Source organism: Eleutherodactylus coqui, chromosome 11, assembly GCF_035609145.1.
Source record: "Eleutherodactylus coqui strain aEleCoq1 chromosome 11, aEleCoq1.hap1, whole genome shotgun sequence".
In the NCBI taxonomy this organism is placed as follows: Eukaryota; Metazoa; Chordata; class Amphibia; order Anura; family Eleutherodactylidae; genus Eleutherodactylus; species Eleutherodactylus coqui.
In genome coordinates this window covers 133,817,932-133,839,163 of record NC_089847.1, presented here as the reverse complement: position 1 = coordinate 133,839,163, position 21,232 = coordinate 133,817,932, and the positions used below count along the sequence as shown (strand labels likewise).

At 47.1% G+C, this 21,232-nt stretch overlaps 1 protein-coding gene across 1 annotated transcript in view; it reads right to left on the bottom strand.

Moving 5' to 3' along the window:
* The window catches only part of PARVA (parvin alpha), a 71,377-nt gene extending 52,613 nt beyond the window's left edge, over nt 1-18,764 (bottom strand). The window contains exon 1 of the mRNA XM_066583559.1: nt 18,579-18,764. Coding sequence (XP_066439656.1) covers nt 18,579-18,714 — 136 coding nt within the window. The 5' untranslated portion in view covers nt 18,715-18,764. The remainder of the gene's footprint in view (nt 1-18,578) is intronic.
* Between the last annotated feature and the right edge of the window lie 2,468 nt (nt 18,765-21,232).

Below are 21,232 nucleotides of genomic sequence, written 5' to 3'. Positions count from 1 at the left end.
AAAAATGTGATATGGCCTTCACTGGGTAGACAGAAGAATTTGCCAGCCAGAACCGGGAAAGTGGCAATGGACACCAGCAGGATCAGTAACAACATCATTAGAGAATGACGTCCATTCTAGGTTTTGCTATGTGGCTCTATGCTTTCTCTCTGATACACTGTAACAACCTCAGCCCTAATCAGCACAAACGAGAAAGACACAAGACAAGCACAAGTCTCCTAACAGCAATACACGATTTATGGTGGAATTCATAGCCCGGGGCCACAGGATATGAATGTGGAGAGGACACATAATGAAAAAAATAACAAAGAAGTAACTTTGTGCGACGAGACAAAAGAAGAGAAGAAAATTGCAAAAGCTCAGCATATCCTGCGAGAGTCAAGGTAGCGCTTGTCAAAACTTCTCCCTCGTCCATCGGCCCTGAACTGTTCCTGCGATTCGCAATCAAATAATGGCAGTTTGCGTAGTTTTCCTGCCGCAGTGAACAATACTGCTTTTGAAATATTGATTGTATTCCTCCAATGACACTGAGCGATGTGCGGACAGCGAGTCGTGTGCGCAGAAATAAAGGACACCGCGCTCGTTATAATGGACACACTCAGGCTGTATTCACAATGCTGGGGTTCTCTTTATACATATATATGGAGATGACATTGACCACATTTGGTTCACAGACAAAGCCTTATTATTCTGCTCGCCTTGAGGGATAATGCCAAATCTCCGAACGCGGCGAGCAAACAAAAAAAAATTACACAAGTAGCATTTAAAACAATAAAGTGAAATCTATGGGAATAGTAATAGGATGATACAACATCGCCTTTCATTCCAATCACCTTGGCAGTTCTACTGAAGGAGAAAGCGAGGATCCAAAAACCGATAGATACAAAGTAACTAAGAGGTTCTTATGTTGACACCGCGCCACTTCACTCATCCGCTGGAAAACTTCTACAACTTTGTAATAGACTGGCGTTCTATATGCCAGTTGCAATAAAGTGTGTGCTGGTATTCCTTTGACAAATGTATTAAAGGCTTTGTCCGGTCATCAGACAACCCCACTTTAATACACTGCCTGCAATAAAACAATAAACTGAAGTATTTTTACACCCCTGTGGCCACCGGGATCTAGCACTGAAGAACGCTGTGATCCCGGTGATTGTTGTGACAGATGATGTCACGGGAAATTAGATGACCTCTGCAGCTAATGAGAAGCTGCAGCATCACCACTCGCTCGTTCTCCTGGCACTGGAGTTCAAGAATGTGATGTTGCCGCTTCTCATTGGCTGCAGTGGTCACGTGATTTCCTGTGACATCATCTGTCAGAACAATCACTGGGACCGCAGCGGACTTTAGCACTGGATCCCGGCGGCCACAGAGGTGTAAGTATACTGCAGTTTATTGTTTTATTGCAGGCGGTGTATTGAAGTTGGGTTGTCCGATAACCAGACAATGCCTTTAAACGCACAAGCCTCTTAAAGGGTTGTACCAAAATTTTTAAGTTATTCCCTATTCACAGGATAAGCTATAACTTGCTGATCAATGGGGGTCTCACTGCTGAGACCCCCGCTGACCTCAAGAATGGGGGGGTTGTGTGTCTTACATCCTTCTCACGGCGGGGTTCCTGCCGAGGAATTAATGTGTCCAGACAAACGGTGATTGGCTGGTTGGGCGTGAACCACCCCTCACCCAACCTACATGTGTAGCGAAGCGCTCTTGTTGGTGCCCGGCACCAGAAAGTTGGAGAGCATGCTCTAACAAGCAGGCCACGCGGTCTGAGGCCAATGCCATCTCACCACCCCACGCCGTGGTTGGTGAGACATGACAGCCATAGCCAGCAGGTAATAATAGGCACTCTATGCCCAACCACAACTGATTGCTGGGCTGACCCGATTATGAAACCTTGCTTTGGGAAGCCCTGTGCAGGGTCACATCAGTCATAAAGACGGGGTTTTATACCAAGTTGAGCTGTCCCTATAGGCACCCCTATAGAAGTTGTCGGGGCAGCCTCTATAGAAACCCTTGACTGGGTGCATAAGATGTCTGTCGTCCTTCTTCTGCATCTTGAAACGCGTCACATTCTGAGAGCAAAGTCAAAGAATAAAATGACTGAATATATTGTAGATTTAATCTGAATTGCTGTCAAATTTTCGACTTTGCGATGCTTTGCTAACCTTTCGTTCCATCAAACGTCTTCCTTTCAAAGGAGCATACTCGAGATTCCAGCAATAACCATACAGAACAGCGACTTCAGTGCCGCCATTGAAAACATAGCGGGCATTTAATAATTCCTCCACCGTCTTTGTATCGCACCATCAATACAGTTCCTTCTGTGCGCACATACATCGCGACCTTCGCAGAAATCTCTATGCCTTGTGCCGGCGACAAGAGATAAGGAATGTCGAACATATTTCCAGACTAAATGAACGCATTGAGAGAGTTGAAACCTCGGACAATATCCCCTCGGCGGCGCGCAGCGTACATTCACCGCAGCCATGCTATTTTACAGAAAACATTTCAAAATATTCAGAAAAGAATTTAGAGGCCGCGAATGCAAGATGTTCTCCGCAGTTTTATCAATCTGAACTTAACTCAATTTCCTGCGTATAACAAATAATGACCCCCATAAATAATAGTAAATCACCGTGCGGCTCCGGCACCATATAAAAGCACGTGGCTGCAGGTTGCGCACATTTATATAAACTGGCATAATGATTGCGGTCGCAGGGGGGCTGACAGTGACTGGGCTTGGAGAGGAGGGGGGCCGTCTAGATCCTCAGGCGAGGGCAGTTTTTGCTTACCGGATGACCCCACTTCAGTTGGGCTGCATGGGGTAAAATAAACAGAACTATACTTACCTCTCCGCCGCCATCTAGCGCTACACCCTACTGTGGCCCTTACGTTTGTTGTGACAGATGATATCATAGGAAATCAGGTGACTGCTGCAGCCAATGAGAGGCGTCACGGTCCCGAACTTTTGGTGTCCAGGATATGATCGCTGATGCCAGGAGAACAAGCGGTGACGCTGCATTGAAGTGGGGTTGTCCGGTAACCAGACAACCCGCTACATACAATGACTGACTCAGATTCCGAACAGACACTTCCAGGCTGCTCAGGTAGCATAATGACATCACCGCATTACACCACCTGTGCCAGGCCGCAGATGCAAGACCAGCTTGTAAGGAAAAAGTAGGTAAGGTTCACAATAGATAATGCAGAAAAATGCTCACCCATTATACCCGTACTGCTTCCACTCTGTACTTTGACTCCAGTTTCCACTTGGATAGCTTCGCCTAGGTAAGGGTCAGGTTTATATTTTTGTTTAATTACTAGAAATGGGATAATATTACTATATGGAGGTACAGTGAAGAGAATAATACTGTATGGGGGCACAAAGTGGGCACTATTGCTGTATGGGGGCACAGTAGGTGTAATACTCTATGGGGAACATAGTGGGCACTAATACTATTTGAGGCACAAATATGGTAATACGGTATGGGGGTGCAATAAGGGTAATACTACTGGGCGTGGGCACAATAGGAATAACACTGGGAGTATATACTGTAAGAATACTGTATGGAGGCACAATGAGGGCACTATTACTATATGAGGACACACAGTGGTAATACTGTATGGGGGAACAATAAGGACAATAATACTATGTGCGGGCACAGTGGAACTAATACCATATATGATATGGGAGCATAATACTATTGTATGGGGCACAATGAGGCACTATTCTTGTATGGGGACACAAATGTGTAGTATTGTATGGGGGCATAATGGAGGCACTATTTATATATGGTTGAACAAATGCCATATGGGGACACAAAGTAGACACTATTACTGTATGAGGGTGCAAAGGGGACAGTAATACCATAGGGAAAAAGTAGGGCGCATAATGTTCTATGGGTGCACAGCAAGAGCACTATTATATGGGGCACAAGGGGGAAATAATACTATGCAGACACAAAGCCGGCACTAACAGTATTTGGGGCACAATAGGGGACAATAACAGTATATGGAGGCACAATGACTGCACTACTACTATATGGGGGTACAATGAGTGCAAGATTACTGTAGGAGGACAAAAAAGGATCACTAATACTACATGGCAGCACAATGAGGGCACTAGAGCTATATGGAAGCACAATGAGGGCACTATTAATTTATGAGACACAATAGGTTGGGTACTGTTGCAGTATAGTAGATGGGATGCGGATGATGAGTGGTAGTTACCTTAAAGCATGTCCCAGTGGTGATCACCAGCACGTTCCCAAACAGCATCATGTGTAGTGGCAAACGGATATTAATAAGTGGGCTGTTAATTTGTAGCAATGCCAGCGCTATACACATAGAACCAAAAAAAAATAGAAAAACCTCTCTTGCGCTCCAAAAAGGTTTTTGATACCTTCAATATTTAATGTCCCCAAGATTAGGGGTTAAAAACAGTGAACCAACCACAGTAAAATGGCAAACAGTTTGCTAATATCTAACATACATACAACGCGCCTTTATCAAGCATCTCGTATGTGATAATATCCATTTGGCGCTTTCCCGTGTCTATCATCATATTAGCGCTATACACATGGAACTGTGAAAGAAGCAATCAGACGGAGACCGCTACCTTAAAATTCTGCAGTGACTGCTAATATCCTTAGCTGAGGTGTATAATGAGGTTCTGCAGCAGCTGAGGTATGCATTATGTGGTTTTACAGCACAGCAATCCGCAAGGAGTTAACCAATCAGTGACAACACCTGAGCCCTCACGCACAATGCACATGTAGCAAATGTAGCTGACACTTTGTAGCTTTACAATTAGCTTTATACAAGTTTCTTCACATCACATACCAGAAAGTAGCGATGTCACCCATGAAGCGCACAAGTCCAACATACTCTGAAAGCCGGGGTAGCAAATGCGGAGGAAGAAAAGCAGAGTGTGGACACACGCCGCCGGAGTTTTACAGCAGATGAGGTGTGTAGTATGCATTTCTGCAGCAGCGGGGGTGTATATTATGAGGTTCTGCAGCAGGTGATGTGTGTGTACTATGAGGTTCTGCAGCAGCTGTAATGTGTATTATGATGTTCTGAATCAGCTAAAATGTGTATTAAACTTTTGCATCAGCTGAGGTGTGTATTAAAAGGTTCTGCTGTAGCAGAGCTATGTACTATGAGGTTCTGCAGCAGCTGAGGTCTGCATAAAAAGGTTTTGCTGTAGCTGAGCTGTGTACCCTAAGGTTCTGCAGCAGCTGTGGCCTATATTATGATGTCCTGAAATATCTGAGGTGCTTATTATAGGCTTTTGCAGCAGCTGAGGTGTGTACTAGGAGGTTCTGCAGCAGCTGAGTTGTGTATTAAAAGGTTCTACTGTAGCTGAAGTGTGTACTATGAGGTTCTGCAGCAGCTGAGGACTTGATTATGAGGTTCTGCAGGAGCTGAGGCGTGTACTAGGGACCATAGACGTACCATCAGGGGTTGTAGGGGTCAAAATGGTGACCGGGCCTCTGCGCACATTCAGTGCATGGCACCAATCACTCGGCCGGCAGTGCGACTAGCCTGAAAATGAAGCTGAAGCACAGAAGAAGAGGAGGAAGAGGAGAGCAGACACACAGCAAGGAGTGGAGCAGAGCAGAATGATGATGTCATCATCTGCTGCTCCTGCTGATACAGTGTACGGCGGCCACGTCTGTGTGCCCTGCTGCTCTCCTCACACAGTGAAGTGGTCCAGGGTATGTATCCCTCTATCTATCTGTCTCACATCTATCTGTGTGATTGTTTCCAGCAAGAGAAACCAAGTCATCTTGTAGATAGGATAGCTTTTAATGGCTAACAAAAATACATGATGTTACAGCGAGCTTTCAGACCTCTCAGGGTCCTTCATCAGGTACTGTGCTGCACAATTTAGGTATGGATACGGGAGGGGGGGGGGGGCTGAGCTGAACTTCTGCACACGGTCCCCTGAGCCTGTAGTTACGTCCCTGCTATGGACACTGTAGGTTCTGGAACTTCCTCTCAAGCCCGAGCGCCCCCTACTGCCTCACTAGAACGTTGACTATCTCATGTGGGTGAATGATTTCAGTATCATAACTGAGCAGATTTGGTAAATTCTGCCATTTGGATCCAGGACTCCCGTTTTCTGCTCCCCAGATACCGGGGGATTCATCATTTTCCCTCCACATGTTGAATTCTCAGCGGTATCCAGCCGGACGCTCGTGGTGGCGACTCCACATCTTATCAGGACGTGTGAGATTAGAAGCCTTCAGCCGATCGATCGCCTCATGCGACTTCACCGAAAATCCCCGTAAATACAAGTTCTCAAGTCGTCTTCTTATGTCAAGCTGGAAAAATCCCATTCCGTATCCAGAAACCCTGGAGAACAACCTTTGTGCCCACAGGGATAGTCACCCAGCTCTGCCAGACTCCAGAGCGGCAATCACAGTGCAGTCATACAGTAACCAGCCCTGTATCGCCACAGAGCAAGGAATATGTGCCGTACAGGAGCGTCAATCCTCACAGAGCGGAAAGGGTGGCCATGTCTTCTCCATACTTGTGCCGTCACAGACAAGTGCCCAAAAGCTTGCACTCTAATCCTCTGTAATTTCCTATTTCCTACTCCAGACCCTTCCACATGGGCGGGGAACGCTTATACGAGCCGCGACCCATTTTCAGTAAACTCCTACATATTTACTCTTTCGTGACAAATTCCTCTGATGAAGTGTTCCGAATGGAATTTGTAACTCGACCTCATCGTGTGGGGAGACGATTATCTCAGCCGCAGCTGGAAACCCAAATACTACAGCGCGTTCCTGCAGAGCGGTGTGACGGCGAACCCACCAACAGAAAGCGACTTCCAGGATACGGTCGTGGCATCATCATGGGGGGGCGCCGACTACAAGAGACCAAAGCTGACAACCAGACGCAGTCAGACCGGCTTCACGCGTGGCGCAATTACTGCAGCGGATTTTGCTGTGAAAATTTAGCAGGATTTGCAGCGCAAAACATAGAAGAGATTTTAGAAACCTCCTCTAGTGTGAATGTCCACGGACGGATTCTTTTGCGTTTCCCACGTCGGAAATCATTCAAAAAAAATAGAACACGATCGGACAGCGACTGCGATTTCTGCTTGTTGAAATAAAATGGCAGCAGGTTCTATTTTCGTGTGGGAGTCAATAGAAAGTGTCCGACCTGCGGCCCATCGGCAATCAACATTGGGGATAGGTCGTGGGTACCTGCGTCATCGCCTGGCGACCGTGCGGAAAAAACAAAGATTAAAAAACATAAAAATCTGTACTGCACATGGCCGATGGCGAGCCGCCGCAATCATCCGCAATACAGAAAAATCACAGGTGCCGGCCGGGGACAGGGGCAGTGGGCTCCTGTATGCGGAGTCCGCCCCGTTCGTCTGAGACCGGTCTTACATGGTGCCGAAATTTCTGAAGTGAATACGCAGCGTTTTTGAAAAAGCTGATTTATGCCGCGAAATTCAAGCCTTGAAGGGTTAAATCTTGTTCCAGATCCACTGCAAAAACCACGGACAAAACCACGCCATTTAGATGCGTATTTTGTCCATCACGCTGCGTGTGATGCCAGCAGCCTGTGCGTGTGTTCACGTAGCAGATGTTTGCCGTGAAATGCGCACCAATTCCATGTCAAACCCGCGACAAATCTGCATGCCATTCATTTTCGTGAGAATCGTGAAATAATCAATACAGCACAGATTTTTTCTGCTCACAGATTTCAAATTTGTGTGCAGAAAAAAGTCTCGTCTCTGCTTGATACGGATTCCATACTGTTTGCACAAGGCGGCCATGTTCAAAATTCCACATTTGGGCTTGTCCATTGAAAAGTGCTAAAATTGCGTACGGAAGCACGGTCAAATGTTTGTATAGCGCAGCTGCGGATCTGAACCGCGGGTTTTAGAGGCAGATTTTTCCACATGGATTCTGCCATCTGAGTGCCCCCCTAAAGGCGGAGAGCAGCCAGCGGCGGGGGGCACACGGATGATATTACTGGGGTAACGAGGCGTTACGTGTGCTAGTAGGGCTATACAGACATCTCGGGGCGCGGCCACGCTGGCGTTCGGCTCAGTTAGACGTTTCCGTTTCTCTATTTCATTTAAGGAACAGAGAAACAGAAATATAAACGGAATTAAACGTTTTCAGTTTTGTTCCCCATTGATTCTCAAAAATTTTTCCTTAAAACGCGAAAGATTTACTTTCCGTTTCATTTCAGATGAAACAAATATCGCAGTCGGCCGCAGAATATTAGCCCGGCACCGCACCCTCATGGAAGCTGCCTAAAAGAAAATCTGTCTCTGCGAGGCCGCCTGTCCACGGGCGGGGCAGATTATCGCAAGCGGATTTCCGCTGTGGGAGATCATTTAAAGTCACCGTGATGAACCTATTATTACATGCCGCGATTTTTAGACGTGAGCGGAGAATCGCGATGGATTTCTTGCTCATGTACATCAAGCTGCGCTTTTAATAGCTATCCCATGAAAAGCGGTTTAAGCGTGATCCGCGTGCTATTTATTGCACGCGGATCACGCCATGAATTATCGCCCCGTGGAGAGGAGGCCTTACCCACAGCAACCAATCACAGCACAGCTCTCATTCCTTATACTGCTGAGGTAAAATGAAAGCTGCGCTGTGATTGGTTGCTATGGAGACACTGCTGAGGTAAAATGAAAGCTGCGCTGTGATTGGTTGCTATGGAGACACTGCTGAAGTAAAATGAAAGCTGCGCTGTGATTGGTTGCTATGGAGACATTGCTAAGGTATAATGAAAGCTGCGCTGTGATTGGTTGCTATGGAGACACTGCTGAGGTATAATGAAAGCTGTGTAATCCCACTGAATAATCCCCCTACCTGTGGATATGTTATATTTGCCTGCAGTTGCCATCCTGGGACGGGATTTGTAGCAGTGCCATAATATTCGGACTACTGTAAGGGCTTATTCACACCTGCGGTCGCCATTTCCCTTTGAATTCCGTGTGGTTGTTCCGTTCTTGGAGCAGAAAAACGGAATTCAAATGGAAATAAATGTCTCTATTAATTTCAAGAGGTTTTAAAAAAAAAAAAAAAAGGACCGCTTTCCGTTGATTCCACGCCGTTGTGGTTCTGTTTTTCATATGAAACAAATCACACTGCAAATTGCGCTATTTGTTCTGTAAGGCCTCTATCACACGGGCGATATCGCTGCTCTGTACACACGATTTTGTAGCGTCAGTCATGCTTTTGTCTTGTGAAGTCAATGGAAGCCGTCTGATTCGCGGCACACCTACAACTGACACTGCAGACGTGACGCGGATCCTGCAGGAAAGCAGGAGATTTGGAAAAGGAAAGAAGAAAAAAATCACTGCATCGGCGCTTCCGCACGCATGTGCCATGCAGAAGAAAGAAGATCCGGCCAGGACAGAGCAGACCCGCGCAGGATCCGGAGAGGTAAAAAAAATGTCCCATGGCTGCCGGCACCGGCGGATTCCATGCGCGATACCGCACTCTGAAACTGGGCGCACCGCGGACATGAGGACTGAGGCCGCTTTCACACGGCCAAGAAAATCGCATGAGATTTGTGTGCTGCGAATGCAAAAATCTCACATGGATATGAAGCCCTGTCTTTTGAATGGAGTCATATACATGAGTGATATACATTGTTTTCAATGGGATAGGAATACACATTGCACGGCGCGCGCTGTGAACGCGAGTGCGGTGCGAGGTGTGCAACTGGAAACAATGGAGAATAGTTGCTGATCCTCCAGAAGAGCGCAAACTCACAGGAGTTATGGGTGGCGTTTTACCGAGCATACACTATATATATGAGAATATGGCTTGAGAAGGGTGCATGTAGCACCGAAACGCGTTGCCTTATGCTTTAACTGAGAATGAAGAAGAGGATTGCCTAAACCCAGTGGCTGACAAGAACTAGGAACAGGAGGGGGTTCTGTGGACATCATCCCCCCCCTCGTTCAGAGTAAGTCTTCATTACTTGGGAGCATTAATCATTGTATTATTCCACCTAAAGGGTGGACCCTATGAGCGCAGGATTTTATAATCACGTATATCGCTTTATGTTTCCCTATGGAGTCTTCGTTTTATCGCAACGCATGAACTTGCGATTTTTGTGCGACTCATTGTTAACATCACAAAGTCCCATTGTCTCTCACCATAAATTGGCGTATTTTCAGTGGAAAACCCCTTTAACCACCCGGCAGTCACCTGTGTAAAATACCCGCACAGTCAGTGACTCCACCAGGCGAATGGCGAGTGCAGCTCTGCTAGTCTGTCTGCAATCAATCTTGGGTGCGGTCGGACTTTGCTCTGCTCTACTTTTCGTATTCCAGGGAAGGAAGATCTATCCACCTAAGGCCAGGCTCAGCAGAAGATCTGTGGAAAGTAATTGCGGATGATCGCAGATGTGAGAGTTTTTCCGCGTGGATGTACGCTACGTACAGCATATCATCCGAAGAAAGATCTCTCTTTCTCCCCTACAGCCGGCATTTCAATCTATTTTCCTTTGAAGTTGCGAGTGTTTCCGCTGCTCATACCCAATGATAACTGCGTACAGGCGACGGAACACTCACATCCATTGACTTAAATGGGGGCCATCCGCATGGAACACGTACAAAAACGGAGCATGCTGGAATTTTTATTCCGCTCGCGGAAACCGCAATTTCTATCCACACTGAGTGGCCGCATATTACTGCGTATTGTCCGCACAGCTGCCGATTGCAGGATACGCAAATCAAATCCGCTTATGTGAGCCTGGATTGAGGCCTGCTCTCTCCTCCCCAGGGGCAGAGTAGGTTCTTGGGCATGGACGCCGCAGCTGGATACCAAGCTTTAGTTCTCCAGGCCGGGCCAGTGGGGAGCTGTTCGGAGCAGCTGGCGGCTGCAGGGAGCGGACGCAGGATATAAGCCGAAGATGCAGTGATGCGTTTTCCACTTCTCTCCCTTGGAATCCCGGGAATGCTGAAAGGCTTCCCAGGCTGAAGTGGAACTGGAGGTGGAAGCGAGTGGCCCTTCAGAAACTCTGAGGGGCCATAAACACCTGAAGCAGTCTGGAAGAGAGTGGGGAATAAAGAAAAGAGGTGAGTCGCAGAAAGTGTACGCATGTCAGAGTGCAGCACAATGTAAAGAGTATGAGGAGTTGGGGGAAAAGCCTAAAAAATCCTCAGGACTCAACTCTCAGAGTGGACTTCTACTCGGACATGTAGCTTTACCCTCTACTACTACAGAGTCTGGGTCCGGCTCAGCTCGGGAGGAAGAGTGACATCTGGAATCTCCCACCACAGACCTCTATCAGTTCTCTTTTGAAGACCAACTAGGAGATGATACAAAGATCTCCAAGAGAAGGAAGAAGTCTTCAGAGGAAGTGTGACTTGTTATCTTCCTGGAGCCTTCCAAGCCAGCTGATGGCTTAGTACTCTGCAGAGACCCCGTAATCCAGTCCCGCCCTACATAGGAGCTGGGAGAATATGGAGATACAGGCCAAGTGTGAGAACACAGTCCTTGTTAGTAATGGGAGCATGAACAATGTTGGGGCACGATCAGCTGAAAAAGAGGACATTGATGAGTCAAGAAAAGGCAACCCAACGGTGGGTCATCAGCCCGCTGGTCCTCGAGGTCTGGGTCACCTTCTAGCAGGCAAGGAGGGGGGTGTCTTGGTTCAGGGATCAGCAGCAATGTTGCTAAATAGAAAGACTCCGCCAAGTGCAAATGAGGGAACAGAGCTTGAAATGTCTGCTACTGTTTTCCCGAGCAGGCTTGTTGGGGACAAAAGTGAAGATAAGCAAAGTCTGGAAAACCCAACAAAACCATCAGTGTGGATGTGGCTGTTACCCTGTACCTGCTGCTCCCCCGAGCAGGCCCGTCAGGGAAAACACTGAAACGGAGTTCAAAAATGAGCAGCGCCAATTATCCGTGATAATCAGTAACATTAGGGTTGTCGTCAGGGATCTGGACCTTTATGCTAAGGTTAAAGCTTTCGGGCAATGCCATCACCCACATCCCTTCATCAGCCTTTTTGGGAAGGGACAGAATCCTGATCTTCTACCAGGATAGCCAAAGCTCTGCCATAGAAATGGCAATGCCACGCACTTTAGCGCCAAGTGCGTATTGTACGGGGGGGGATAGTTCCTCTGGCTGCAAATTGTGGAGAGATTAGGTGTAACCTGTGTGATGAACTAGTTCATCCACTTGGTCTGTGGCATGGCTCCTTTATCAATATGGCCTGGACCTTAGCTGGGGGCAGTCGTGTGAGAACTGCTCCTACTGTGTTAGGGGCTAGTGAAGGTGGAGAAACTGAGGAGTCAGTGAAGAAAATCAAGAAGTCAACTGCCCAACTAAGGCCGGCTGCAAAAGACCGGGTCGGATTCCGTACGCCAAACCGTCAGACATGCGCAGTATATATATTATATATATTTTTTAAATCCCTCTTTTTCCCATGCCATCGTGACCTTTCCGCAATGTCATTGACTTCAATGGAAGCCGCCTGTGCGGAATCTGCACTAAAATAGAGAATGCTGCAATTTTTTTCCTCCACGAGCGGAAACCGCAATTTATTTCTACTTGTGTGCAGAAAAAAACATTTTTCCATAGCATGCTATGAAAGGTATTTGATGCACGATGCAAATGCGACTGTGTGCAGCTGGTCTAAGGTGACTTGGGAAATTTCATAAATCCAGGGAACAGGGTGAACCCCAGGTGAGAGAAAGAAGTGGGATGACCACTGGTCCTACGTCAGAGACTAATGTTGCTGCAGACGTCAGGGGGATTTAAATGAGGACGTCGGGGGGATTTTAAAGGTAGTTACTGCAGGTCTAGGATAGATGGGTTTTATTTCAAGGAGGAAGTCGTCTCCTCACCGTTATCGGTGGAGTTCTCAGATTACGGATTTAGGTTTTCTCTGAATGTTTGAGACCCTTTGGATGGGCAGAGGTTTGGGAAATCTGAATGAATCTCCCCTGGAAGAAGCGGAAATAAGACGGTCCTTTGAGGGGTTTCATCACAGCCAGGAACCACTACTGGGTCTATGCAGCAGTAAGTCAGAGAGGTGGGAGACGTTCATGCGTTGGGTGGCGAGGTCCTTCCATCAGCTCCATAACCTCAGGTGCCTGAACAGGCAGCATCTACATCAGAGCCTGAGGAGGAAACTCCAGCATCTTGTCTTGGCTGGGGGTAGCTGTGAGGAAATCTTTAGTGTGAAAACCTTGCTGAAGAGATGTCTGTATGATAAGCACACATCTTTGGCTTTTGGGAGGGATTTTGGGAAGTGCCGCTCGCCTGACCCTTATAGAGACTGTAAGATGACAGTGAATTATAAAATCGTAATGAGACTGATAGATAGTACAGGATACCCGATCAGGGATCTTGGAGGTCGTAAGATCCTTCTGCTCACATCTTTTGGGGAGGAAGAAACTAAATTGCAACAATCTGTTGGCTTTCCTGGCTGAGACTGTTCCTGGGCCAGGAGTAGACCCCTCTCGACATTGACGTTTGATGGGCTTCGGCTCAAAAAGTTGCCAGGCCCAGATGGCTTAACATCTATGTTATATAAGACCTTTAACCGTTTCCAATCCACTGTCTGACATCTAAAGACATTCTGATTGAAGGCTGTACAGCTCCAATGTCAGAAGACGTCCGGCAGGGAATTCTTACTGTAGATTACTGGCCGCTCTGTTGTCGATGGCCTCTCCAGCATGTCACATACCGCAGTCCTGGCTCCAGCCAGCAGATGGCGACATTGTATAAGGGCAAAAAGAGAAAGCCCCCTAGGAAGCTCTGAATCCAAAATTGGATTGCAAAGGGTTAAGGGCATTTTGGTTCCCCTGTTGATGGAGGTTTTTAATGAGTTTCCATCCTCTGGACATTCTGCCAAAGTCAATGTCATCTAATCATCTTGTCAAAGGGTAAAGATCCATTCCATATTGAGAACTGGCATTCCAATAGTGTTCCTCAATACGGACAGAAAGGTTTTGGCAAAAGTGTTTTTTCATCAGGCTGGGGAAGTTTTCACTGCAGCACATTGAGTCCAGTGCTCAGTGTCCAGGCAGCTGTGCAGTAGGCAGGGTGGCTCTTTGGAAGCGGTTTGTGCTGACTTTGGATCAGGCTAAAGCTTTTGATCAGGTAAATCACAAATACCTCTGGTCTGTCCTTTTGATGTATTGTCCGTCAAGGGGGTTTAATTAGCTTAAGACCTTATATACAGCAGCAGAGTTTCCCACTAGTGAACTGTTGCATTGGTCGCCCTTTTCAGGTCAGTTCTGGTGTGCCCTTTGCTATTCGTGTTCGCAATTGATCCGTCCCACAGGTAAGTAGATCATGAGCCGTTGGCGGGGTTGGGATGAACCTGGAGGTGCTGGAGTTGGCTCTGAGGGTGGTAGCATATGCGGATGATGTCGGAAGTGGATCGCTACTTGGAGGCCTCCAGGTCCAAGACCAACCAAAAAAAGGGTGAAAGTCTCTGGCTAGGAGGTGGGAGATCCTGAATTTGGTCTCCCGGACACTTCTTTAGAGCCACAGAACTCTGCTAAAGTTCTAGGTATTGCATTTGACCAAGAGAATTTCCCAGAGAAAAACTGGGAGAGCAGCTGAAAAATGTCACCCAGAAAGTAGGTCAATGGAAGGGTTGGTCCGTGACCCTGAGGAAAAAGATTTGATCAAAACCTACCCGCTCCCTAATATATCTGGGAGGTGTATGCATCTGGCCAGAACCTCTCTGGACACAAATCTTCAGCTTGTTCTTCCAGCTGTTATGGTGGAACAGGTTGCAAGAGGGAGGTTACTTGCTGTATGAGAATAGGTGGTTTGCATACGGTCAACCCATGACATTCCTTGTCCACGGGCGTTTTTAGCAGTGTATTGTACGTGTCTTGCACGGAAGCATGCTACGCTGTGACTGGAGGCAATGATAGTCAATGGATTTTTATCCTTCCATACACCTATGTGTGGGCGCTGCGGATCCATATGCTAAAGAAATAAATCCCAGCATGCTCTATGTCTCTGCATATGACACACAGGTCAATATATTGCATACGGGCCGCGCTTTAATACACATCCCTGCTCTGAACAGAGTGGGGAAAAAATGCACTGAGCAAGTCGGTGATGTCAGATTTGCAGGCATGCGCAGTACTATACTCAGCCCATACGTGATATCTGCCAGCAGAGCGTATGGGGTGGAATGTGTAAAACACCTTGGGAGACCCGCAGCGGTTTACACATACACCCGTGGGCATTAGCCCTTAGCTGGGATTTTTGGGCGGAATTTTGACGTGAACTTGGGTTCTGGTTGGTTGTATTTTCTGTATATCATGGAGGGATATAATTCTGTGTATATCTGTATACATTTTGGGCAGTGGACCGGTGCCAAATCTACTCGGCCGCCTGCACACGGGCGGAAATCCCGCGGCGGGATTTCCGCCGCTCAAAGCCTGCATAGGAGTGCATTACAATACGCACTCCTATGCAGACGGCCGCGCGAAATGTCGCGCGGCAAACAAACCGCGGCATGTTTTATTTTTGTGCGGGGCTCGCAGAGCCTCACACAGAAACGTCACTCACCCGGCCGCCGGCTCCGATCTGCGCATGCGCCGGCTCCGACCCGCTCGTCTGCAGGCGGCCTTAGGCTTGGTTTCTATTTATTTTGTGTATTTTTAAATAAATATTATCACTCATGTTTTTTTTTTATTAGTTTAAAGTAAAAACAGTCCCGATATGTGATACATGTATATAGTGTGTTTACTTGACATATTGTGAATATTTCAAATACCCGCTAAAAATGCTGCCCTGAACCTCCATTAGTTTCATTGATTTGATTGCTGTCCTGTTTTCGTACGTTGCAGCGCTTTTGAACGCACCACATCACATCAGTAACTATGGCGTGTGTTAAAACGCTGTCGAATGCGTTTAAAAATGCTGTTCTAAAATACTGTAAAACGCTGCACTTTTACAAATGCCTGTGTGAGACTGGCCTAAGGGCTCATGTCTACGACTGTGTTTTCACCGCGTATTGCGCATATGTTGCATGGATGCGTGATACACGGTGAATGGAGTCAATGGACTTTCTTTAATCCGTATATACCGCGCAAGAGAAACAAATAGCAGCATGCTCTTTCGTCTGCGTGTACCTGCCCCCCCCCCCTAATCTGTACTGCAGATGGCCCGCACAACTCGCCGTCGGACATGCAAATTACTGATTTTATTTTAAACTCCTGCTTTTCCTGTGTCATCGCCTAGCAATGACACGGAATTCGCAACCTTTCTGCAATGTCAATTGGGGGAGGGCCGTGGATCGGACAGCTTTCACTGACTTCAATGGAAGCCGTCCGCTTGGAATCCGCGCAAAAATTGAGCACGCTGCAATTTGTTTATTTCCTCCACAAGCGAAAATCACAATTGGTTTCCGATTGTATGCAGGAAGAATCACTTTTCCATAGCATGCTATGGAAGGTATTTGCTGCGAATTGCCGCAATTCTTTAAGATAGGCTCACCACAGAAATCCGTCTGCGTGCTTCTGCTCCCGGGCGGCGGCTCCCGCAGCGGAGACCTGCTGCAGGATATCACAATGCCTGTGAACAGGCAGCCTGCTGGGGTCACACAGGGCAGATTTGCCGCGGATTGCCGTTGCATATCCGCACTGCGGCAAAACCGCTGCGTTTGCAGTGCAATGCAGCACAAATGAGATTTGCCAAAAAGCTGTTCTCACAGGACGGATTTTTTCCGCACAGCCGCAGTGCGGAAATGCAACTGCGTCGCGGTTTTAAAAGATGCAGCATGTTCATTCTTTGGTCGTTTCCGCAGCGCTTTTTTGTCCATAGACCTCTATGGACGCAGCTAAAACCGCACCAAATACGCGACAAAAGTAAAAAACCGCTGCGGAAAAAAACGCTTCAGCAGTTCTTCTGCGTCAAAACCGCAACGGAAAAACCGCAGCAAAACCGCAACAAATCCGCCCTGTGTGACCCTAGCCAGTGCCCTATACCTGCACTCAACTTAGCCAGAGCTGTTCACGTAATGAATACAGACCAATCGGAGAGCAGTGCAGCGTGGACTGTTGGATCGGAGAGCCATTGGCAAAGTACTACTACAGCAGGTAATATACCCCAACTTCTGGTCCTAAAACTAAAATTTTTCACAAAACCAAATGGTCATTTTAAGGATATATGCGCATGGCTGAAATTCGCTGTTTGCGAATTCAGCCTCAAAATCTTCACGTGGGCGTATTCGCAGAGAATAGAACCTATTGATTTCAATGGGTTACTTCATATTACTGTATCTTGTGTGTGCATTTTGGTCACGCAAGAAAAAAAAAAGTTCTATTTTTCTGCAGATTTGCGCACCAAAGGTCCCCATAGAAGTCCATGGGGGTGCACAAATACACAAGGAGATGCATGAAACACTGCGGAATTCCCCTGGAAAAATGAGCACGTCTGTAACTGATGAGCCGTTTCAACTGGTGCAATTGCTTGCAGAATGTAAAAAAATATGCTTAGCAGGGGCTAAAAGTACAGCAAAATACAGCGATGCACGCGCAAAAAGCCATTCTGCAAAAGTTCCGCGCTCAGACGTGAGCAAATGTGCTTGCACTTGTATGAAGCCAACTTTAGGTGCAACTTGCAGGAATATTCGATGTGTAAAAGGTCCGAAGGGCTCATTCGCAGCCTTTTTGCTGTGTACATGCGCGTATTTGGTGCATTTTAGTTTTTTTAAATGTGCGTCTTCTGTTTTTTTCACACATGGAAAAAAATGTAAGCAGGCCCGATTGATGTCACTATTATTTTATACCACTCTCTCCTGCCAGCATGCATATCAATGCAGCGAAGATGCAGGCAGCTACTTATTCCTTGCATTACAATGGAGCATGCTGGGATTTTTGTAAACAAATGCCCGTCTGAATACCCCAATGCAAATCAATGGGGTTTATGCTATTCATATTACGCCGGCAGTACAGACAAAAAAATACACCGGTGCCGATGAGCCATAAGGCGCGGATTTCCATTAGAAGCAACTGGACTTTTTAGAATGCAGATTTTGCCACAAATGTGATTCCCAATCAGTTCGGATTCCACGTTAAATCCGCTGTGTGAACATCCAGCATCCCTACCTGTGAATGTAAGTTCCCATCAGTCATCTCTTTTTGCTCTGTGCTTCGGTCCAGTTTCCGTACAGCCCTAGGAAACGAGTCAGTGACAGGGAGGGGCTGACCCGAGGCGAAGGATAACTGCACATTCCTGCACACCGGGTATTCATGGATTTACAGTTGTAGGGAAACTTAGTGCAGCATTCATCAATGCTCCCAGGTGGGGGGCACTGGGCAGATGAAGAAGACAGTAGTTTCACAGTCCCAGGGCCCCCCTGCCTGCTGCAATGTCCCAGGATATAATGTATATACTACAGTGTTCTGCATCCACTGGATATAATGCCCAGAGAGACGTGCCGCAGCCATGGAATGCTCAGCCTCAAACAGTTACATTGTAGCAGCCTCAAACAGTTACATTGTAGCAGCCTCACATAGTTACATTGTAGCAGCCTCACATAGTTACATTGTAGCAGCCTCAAACAGTTACATTGTAGCAGCTTCTTACCTTCTTTGGCTTTTTTCCTTCTGGCTAAAGTTCCTCCGAGTTTCCCCAGGAAGGAGTCGTCCTTCTTCCTGGATGGGGGTGACTTTGGGGTTGGGGATTTGGGGGTGGAAGGCGACTTTTGGGGGGACGTGGCCATGTTTGCTGGGTGACTGCAGGGAGGGTCGTGTCTAGAATGGAGCTGCTCCTGGTATGATGTCACAGGAGGGGCGGGGCCTCCCGGGATTACAGGATTTTGCTCATAACAGGAAGCAGCAGCGCGAGCTCATCTACACGTGTATGCTAGTGACAGGAGGAATTTACATGGGACTGCATGTTGGAGGGGGCTGAGGGCAATGAAGCTTGTGAGAGAGGAGGTTATAGGGAGCAGTCTGTGGGTAGATTAAGGGGAGCAATCTGGGAGAGGAAGGGGTCCTGGGGAGCTGAAGAGGATGCCATGGGGGGCATGGGGAGCAGTCTGTGACAAGAAGTGGATTATGGGGAGCAGTCTGTAAGAGAACAGTTATGGGGGGGATGGTATTATAGGGAGCAGTCTGTGAGAAGTAGGGATCATGAGGAGCAGTCTGTGTGCAGACGTAGGAATCATGGGGAGTAGTCTGAGAAGAGGTAGGGATCATGGGGAGCAGTCTGTGAGAAAAGGTAGGGATCATGAGGAGCAGTCTGTGAGAAAAGGAAGGGATCATGAGGAGCAGTCTGTGTGCAGACGTAGGAATCATGGGGAGTAGTCTGAGAAGAGGTAGGGATCATGGGGAGCAGTCTGTGAGAAGAGGTAGGGATCATGGGGAGCAGTCTGTGTGCACACATAGGAATCATGGGGAGTAGTCTGAGAAGAGGTAGGGATCATGGGGAGCAGTCTGTGAGAGTCCAAAGATTCTGTCTGACATGGGTTCCTTTCCTTTCTATCTATTTTGGAGGACAGAGTAGTTAGTTTTGAGAATTGAGTCGTCCCATTGCCTTTTTATGTACTGTATGAGGCTGGAATCAAACGAGCGTAAGATTACCGTGTATTATGTGTGCGCTGTACGCTCCGGTGATATGTGGTAATTCGCAGGCAATCAAATACATTGCCTCATGCAGTCCTGCTCACATTAGCGTGTAGGAATTGTATAATACACGAGCGCAAAAAAAGAACGCAGCATGTTCTATTTTGCAGCGTATTATGCACAATGTAGCCCATTGTTCTCGATGGGCTTGTAGAATGCACACCCTATGGGCAGCGTTTATACATGCTGTTGCAAAGCGACGGCATGGAAAATATAAACAAAAAACAAAGCGGTGGACTGCGTATGACAGCGTGTGCGAGAGATGCTGTCATGCACAATAAAATTTCACTGCCAAATGTGGCAATAGGCCGGGTCAATGGCGGTTCCGCAGCAGTAAAACGCTGCATGGCCCACGGTGCCATGCAAGCCCGACCAGAGGATGAGCCCCAGTGCAGTTCTGACTGCTCTGCAGGATCTGTAGAGGCTCTACTAGAATGGAGTTTCTATGGGTAGATCCCATTAACAGTAACAACATTCACGTCCGCTCATTAGCACAGTGTTTAGAAAGGAGTTGCTGTAGGAAGGACCTAGCATAAGCGACTGCAGGGAGGGGAAGCTGAGCTCTGCTACCATTAATGTCCTTCCCTCTTCCCAGTCATCCCAGTGCTATCAGGACAGAGCAACCTGGACACCTCAGATCCATGCAGAGAAGCTGTATATTATACTGCAGACCGCGAACACAGGGATGTGACCCCTCTACCCCTTACTACAGTCACTGCTAGCCACCAATATAAGAATCTGACCACCTCAGTACAATGTATTCCCATGTCCCAAATCTCCTAGTAGTGTTTGGACTCGATAACCCCTAATACAGTGTTACCCCCCAGGATGATGATCTGACATTGTTGCCGCCTCCCTACTCAGATTTTGATACCCCAGTGACCTGAAAATTCTGAAAATTGCCATTCAGCCAGTATAGCGTTGTGACTTGGCTACCCTCTTCCAATGCATTGGTTCCATTCGCTACTGTTGTGCATAATGTGCGGTGCAAATATGTTTGTGTCAATCCTGTAGCCAACGGTGTTACGTGGACGTGGCAAATGGAAGTGGATTGAGGCACAAAGTATAAAGTTGTAGAACTTACACAATGATTTAGTTTTCTGTATGTACAATCCTAAGATGTTTCGGCCTCGGCTCGCTGTCTGCACTTTGTGTGTTTATGCAGATACTTTTCTATGTTATTATGTTTATATAAAGTTATATTGTTATTTGCTCTGATGTAATTTGTTGATTCTGCTCCTTTACAAACCTTCCAGTGAAATGTATGCAATCAATTTAAGCACTGAACTGCGGTCTCCTTGACCTTCCTTTATAAGTCTCATCTCTCTCTCTCTCTCTCTGGGAGCCTCATGTTAATATTGCAGCACAGCAAAGAGAATGGAATCGCTGCTGAAGCATTTGGGGGTGAACACTTGTAATTGGCCTCACATAATGGAGAACTGTGATAGAACAAGTGGATAGAAGACCGCGATGTAAATAATGGATGTAGCATCACTGTGCCCTGAAAGGAAGTACAGTCACGAGAAAAACTAAGTACACCCTCTTTGAATTCTATGGTTTTACGTATCAGAACATAATAAACATCTGGTTATTAGAAGGTCTTAAAATTGGGTA